This window comes from Girardinichthys multiradiatus, chromosome 5, assembly GCF_021462225.1.
Source record: "Girardinichthys multiradiatus isolate DD_20200921_A chromosome 5, DD_fGirMul_XY1, whole genome shotgun sequence".
Lineage (NCBI taxonomy): Eukaryota > Metazoa > Chordata > Actinopteri > Cyprinodontiformes > Goodeidae > Girardinichthys > Girardinichthys multiradiatus.
Window position 1 is genome coordinate 52,880,092 of NC_061798.1, and position 6,000 is coordinate 52,886,091.

At 46.9% G+C, this 6,000-nt stretch overlaps 2 protein-coding genes and 1 long non-coding RNA gene across 5 annotated transcripts in view; 1 reads left to right on the plus strand and 2 right to left on the minus strand.

Annotated features, from left to right (window-relative positions):
• The window catches only part of LOC124868219 (spectrin beta chain, non-erythrocytic 1-like), a 46,770-nt gene extending 43,507 nt beyond the window's left edge, over positions 1-3,263 (minus strand). For both annotated transcript variants that reach the window (XM_047365189.1, XM_047365190.1), the window contains exon 1: positions 3,131-3,263. The gene's annotated coding sequence lies outside the window, so the exon portion shown is untranslated. The remainder of the gene's footprint in view (positions 1-3,130) is intronic.
• Positions 3,264-4,823: 1,560 nt separating this feature from the next.
• polr3f (polymerase (RNA) III (DNA directed) polypeptide F) overlaps positions 4,824-6,000 on the minus strand; it is a 28,309-nt gene continuing 27,132 nt past the window's right edge. Inside the window, exons 8-9 of the mRNA XM_047365195.1 lie at positions 5,739-5,930; positions 4,824-5,661 (exon numbers count right to left, since the gene is read on the minus strand). Of these exons, the coding sequence (XP_047221151.1) occupies positions 5,584-5,661; positions 5,739-5,930 (270 nt within the window). The 3' untranslated portion in view covers positions 4,824-5,583. The remainder of the gene's footprint in view (positions 5,662-5,738; positions 5,931-6,000) is intronic.
• The window catches only part of LOC124868223, a 7,504-nt gene continuing 7,061 nt past the window's right edge, over positions 5,558-6,000 (plus strand). For both annotated transcript variants that reach the window (XR_007038278.1, XR_007038279.1), the window contains exon 1: positions 5,558-5,691. This is a non-coding gene — a long non-coding RNA (uncharacterized LOC124868223). The remainder of the gene's footprint in view (positions 5,692-6,000) is intronic.

Sequence of the window (6,000 nt, forward strand, 5' to 3'; positions counted from 1 at the left end):
CTTTCATTCATATAATATGGAGCTTTGCTAGCCTAAGTCCTGCTGCCACCTTGTTTTTAGAGAGAAGAGACTTTCATCTTCAACCCTGCCAAGCAGCCATACTGGTTTAGTGACCTTTAACCTGCTAACTGAGGCCTGTAGAGACTGAGATGGGAGTCTTGGGTTTTTGGTCATTTCTCTGAGCTTCACGCTCTGACCTTGGGCTGAATCTGCTGGACGTCCACTCCTGGGAAGATTGGCAGCTGTCTGATATGTTTTCCCATCTCGGAATAATCTTCCTCTCTGTAGGATTATGGACTTTAGATGGTTTGGAGATGACCTTCTAACCCCTCCCAGGTTGAAGGGCAGCAACAATTGCTTCTCTAAGGTCATTGCTATATAACCAGTAAAAAGCAGCCCAACGCTGCTTTACAGCCACTACGGAGGAGGAGGAAATTTTAAGTGAAAAACTGCAGTGAGATGAGAGTGGGAAACACTGGCCCAGATGATCCAGTTTAATCTGAGCTTCTGTTAGGAACAAAAAGGCTGAAATGGACCTTCAGAAAGCAGCGGCTTCAGTGTTGCTGCTGCAGATGCAGAAGAATGAGCTCACTCTGAGCTCCACCCAGGGTGGATATATTGGATTTACTCAACACATAAACAGTCATTTCCTGGAGAGCCGACCCCACCCATCATCAGTTGTGAGGTCAGAGCAGACAGCGGCGAAGGAACAGACAGAGGATCAGCTGAACTTCCTGCTGCAAACAAACAGCAGAGACACTGGTTCTGGAATAAAAAAACACTGTTTCTAATGAAAAACGTCAGCCTGAGCTCCTCCTTTGAGAACATGTTCCTTAACGAGAACAAGCCAGAAAAACAAGTCCAACCGCTGCCCAAGAAGGTATCCCTGAAGACTCCATGTTTTCATGAAAATCCAGTTTAGATAAACAACATGCAATATTATTAATCCTGAAGATGTAAGGATAATTTTCCCATTGGATTAATCTGGAAAAGCGAATCCTAAAGCAGCAAAGAGACCAGAGGAAGAGTCCTTCTGTCTGAGACGGACGAGATGCAGAACCAGCAGCTGCCACCAGGGGGGGCTCAACATATGTTTTACTTCAAGTTTTCTAACAAAACTCATATTTATGGTGCTGTTGGATTTCAACGTCTTTTTCTTCGGATGCTGTTCATTTGGTCCCTTTGTTCTGTTTCAGGAATGGAACAGAACCATTTTTCATACCGACTGAGTCCCTTCAAACCGGTCAGGGCGTTGCTCTGTTTCGCAACCTTTTCTATAATCAGCTCAGTCAGCTGTAAGGACATCTGGTTTTATCTCTAATGAATGACTTGTAGCAGCAGGAGGTCCATAACACTTATTCTGGCCTGATCAGAGGACACAGACCAAACTGGATCAGAATCAAAATAAAAAAGTTTTAATAGATTAGATCTGAACATTTTTGTGGCAATTTATCTCCAAATTTTAGAAAAACACTGAACTGCGAGCAAAAACAAACTGATTCAGAACCTCGATCCACTCAAGCTCCGCCCAGTCTCATCCAAAAATGGTCACTTCTGGTTCCACAAACACCAACAGGAAGACCAAACAGGAAGTTCCCCAGAGATAAACTGGTGGCACTACAGTTCCACCGATCATCTGTTTTTACTCCACGTTCCTTCATTTTTCCCTATTCTGGTCAGATTCCAACAAAATGGGAATATTAAATCAGATCAGATTGGATCACCATCAAAATGTTAGTTTGAATCCAGATTTTCTTTCTTTTCCGTCATTGTGGAGGATGTTCTTTTAACATGAGAGGAACCTTTTCAGAGCAGCAGACTTTCTAACTGTTCCCTACAGATGTTCCTGTATGTTTGAGTCAATGGAGAACAATTAGAGAACGTTCTGAGAGAGTTCAGGACAGAACCTGCAACGCGAGGATGATCAGACGACTCTGACAGAAGACAGAAGCAACAGCTGCTCCGGCTTCATGTTTTGGGTCTAATGAAAACCTTTCCAGGATATTCCCAGAACCATTTGTTCTTATATATTAAAAGAAGGGAATGGGGGTTAATTCTCTAGAATGTTGAAGACATTGTCTCCATATCTTCTAGAGAGGTTCTGTCTGCAGATGGTTCAGTATGCAGAAACGGAACCATCTGCAGACCAAACAGGGCATCGGAATGAAAAGAACCGAGCATCATCCCTGAACATTCCTGCAACCAGAAACTGAAACAGTCGGTAACGTTCCTGTTCTGACAGATTCTTTCATCTTAACGTTCCACAAAAAAACAAACGGTCAGAATTACAAGAACATTCAGCGACAACATGGAAAATCCTGGATCAGAGGAAAGTTACAGCGTCATTCCAGATTATCTCAGGAGATTTAATGGAGGGAAGTGGAAGAACTAAAGGAACCAAACTGGAACCTATGGGTGTGTTGGAGCAGATTGTAACCATCATAAGGAAGATCAGAGAACCTTGGCCCGAAGACGATTAAAACCTGGTTCTGTAGCTTTCTGGACTGATTCTGCAGTTTCAACACCCACAGCAGGGTTCTGGTTTAATTGGATTTGGTTCTCCGAGAGGAACGTTCCTCCAGCAGAACCCGGAGATGGAGGCCGCTGTTGTCTAGCATTTTTCGCGGACTGAGCAGGGCTGCGGAGCGGCCTGTGGAGCCACAGACATCCGGGGGTGAGAGGCAGGAGGCCGGACACAAGCCGCCCGAGCATCCGTTGAAACAACACCGTGAAGGTACGCAGAAAGACGGCCGCAGCGGTTGTTATTGTCCGGGTCGGAACCTCCTGCTCCTCCTGCTGCTGTGCGGCCACGCCTGTGCGCGCATGGCGCACCGTTATTATCCTCCATCCTCCGGCTGCTGCGGGGCAGGAGGCGGGCTGAGAGCCGCCGCGGCCCGGCTACAGAGCGCGGCTGTGCCCGGAGAAAGGACCAGGGTTCTGAGGAGGTTCTGTGATGTTATTTAGGTTCGGTTCCGGAAACCAATCTGTCAGACTGAGCCCAGACTAACCGACATAAAGCGAAGTTAGCGGAGGATCAGAACCCAGGTCCCCCTCCCGGAGCTCCAATCACAGCGGCTACAAAAACCCAACATAACCAAACCGAACCGATCCAGAACAGAACACCGCTTACCTGCTCAGAGGTCCACAGCGAGGACCCAAACTTCCGTTGCGGAGCGAAGAGTCTGCAGAGCGGACAGAACCGGAGGAGGAGAACCGGAGGAGGAGCAGGGAGGGAGGGGCTCCTGCTGCAGGGAATGACGGGAAAAGATCCGCACTGACCCTCCTCCCCCTCCATCAGCCCGAACCTGAACAGAACTAAAGTCTGTTTCATTCGGAGTCAAAAACAACTGGAAGCATTTTAAATCCCAAAAGATCCGACTGGAATTTCACTGGAAAACCGTCAGAAAACCAGTGGCACCATCAGGGAGGGTGGGGTCCGGGGCTGATGGACATCCTGATTATGTTGATAATTATGTCATGAGAGCTCAGGCCACACACTTTTAATATAACCGTTTATTCGGGAATATGTTTTTCCACCTTCACAGCGAACCGGACCTACCTAAACAGCAGAGGAGAACCGGCCCCTCTAAGACTAGGTGGGCCCCATCTGTTGGAAACTTTCTGGAATCATCCCTGCTGCTAACTATAAATGACTGAGGTCATCTGACCAGAATCTGTTAGTTGGGTTAGATCCCAGGATGTTTAAAGAAGATCTGGAATCATCCCAGTTTAACAAGTAGGAACCAGTTCAGGGCCAGTTCTGAACACTGTATTCAGTTCTTCTCAAATTTCAGGTAGCTAAAAATTGAACCAGAACAAACAAATCCTGGCTCAAAATTCTGGTTTTATTCCACACCTGATCCGAGATTTAAACAGGAAAAGATTAAATCAGGTAAACGTGACAAGATGTTTCCACACGTTAACTTTTTCATTATCATGATGGTTTCTCCTTGAACTCTAGGTCATCTAGATCTATATCAGGTGTAACCCTACAGGAAGGTGAGTCCATCCAACTGAGATTTGGCACTAACTGCTAAAAGTAGAAGGTCATCAAAGTTCATGTACATGTAGAAGTACAGATACTTTAGCAAATAATGAGAACATCCAGCAGCTAAAATATGAACACAAATATAACAAACTGCCCTCTATCACTGGGATGTTATTTAAATGGTTAGCACTACTGCCTTGCACCAGGAAGGTCCTGGGTTTAAATCCCAGCCTGGGGCCGTTGTGCTTCTAGTTTGCATATTCTCCATGTGGATGGGTAGATTCTCTCTGGGTACTCCAGCTTCCTCTCAAAGACCAGGACCGTTCATCTTAGATGATCTGGTCTCTGATTTCTCCTCAGGAGGTGAGTGTGTGCAGATGTTGTCCTCAGAGGGACTCTGGCCCAGTGAAAAGCAGGCTGGTTGTTTTGGAGACACTTTGATATTTTGTACATCTTTGGTTTTTCTCTTTATTTCGATGTAATTCAGATTTTTACTTCCGTTTAATTTGATCCAGTTCCCTTCCTAAATCTGATTTCAATCCAGATTTGGTTCTGGTTTTGCTCCAGTTGCATCTTCTATCTTAATGTCATGTCAGTGTTCCCCTGGTCTTCCTGCTTTAATCCAGTTTGGAAGTGGTTTTGGCCCATAGTTTATGCTGGTTTGGTCCCAGCTGTAAATGGACCACACACCCAACCACTCTCAGGTTAATTCTTCAGGCAGGACTTTGTGTTTATCTGAAGATTCCACCACTGTCCTGCAGGAGGCGCTGAAGAGGGGGGTCACAGTCTATCTTCAGGAGAAACATTTTACAGAAACAAAACATTATTCAGTGAGTTTAGTTTAAATCATGTTTTAATGTTACCTTCAGTCAGTAAAACATCCGTTCTAATCAAACTGGACCACCTGAATGATTTCAGTCATCAGAACAGAACCAAACTGTGCAGCTGGTAAACCCCAACCCCAGACACCTCTGCAGGTTTGACAAACTAAAACACCAGCAGCACAGAACCTAAAATTCTGGTTCCTTGTCTCCATTCTGTGGGATTTTCCATGGATCCCACCCAACAAATAGGAACAAACTGGGCCTGAAGACCCGGTTTAAATTGGTTCCTCTGTGTCCAATTCCTTCATAACATGTACTGAAACGTCCTCTGTCTTTGCTTTTCTTCATTAATGATGAGAGACTTCCTGTCAGGTCGATGAAACATGATGTTGTGTAAGAAGATCCATGCTGACCATCAGCAGACAGTCCATTACAGCCTGATGGAGCTCCGGAACGAGCTCTGATGGAAAACTGGGAGCTGATTGGAACAAACACATCGATCCATGGTTCAGTCTGAAGATGGCCCATCAGGGAAACGCTCCTGCTGATCTCAGATGTTCAGTTTGTTCCTGCAGCTCAGAATCAGGAACTCTGCTCCGTGTTTTATCACAGGAACCTGAGAACTGATGGAACTCTGCAGATCACGCTCATCCCAGCAGTGGTCCATGCTAAAGTCTGGAGAGCTGGCTCAACCAGCGTGACCCCTCCCTCCACCAGTCTTCACAAGTCGAGCCATGGCCCCTCCCTCTCTGGTCCCGCCTCCAGCCTTCATCAGAAGTCCAGCCACTCGCTCATGTAGACGCAGCTGGATGGGGAGATCTCTCCTCCTTCGTGGCAGTCGTGGAACACCTGCAAAGAGGAGGCGAGGCGTAAGCTCAGGTGAGGCTGAGGAGGAGCTACAGGTGTGTCAGAGTGGGAGTGGTTACCGGGCAAAGTCCACAGGGCGTCTTGACAAGGCCAGTGGGCTGCAGGATAGCGTTGACCCCCCGGTAAAGCTTCATCTGTCCATCCACGCTTCCCACTGTCCCCTCCTTTGCTGCGATTACCGTCATCTCCACCTTCCCGTCATAGATCAGCGTGTTCAGGATGGTCTCGATATCGTCCATGGACAGGTCCACCTGCTCCCCCCCCCCCCCCCACACACACACACACACACACACACACACACACACACGTCAGCCAACAGGG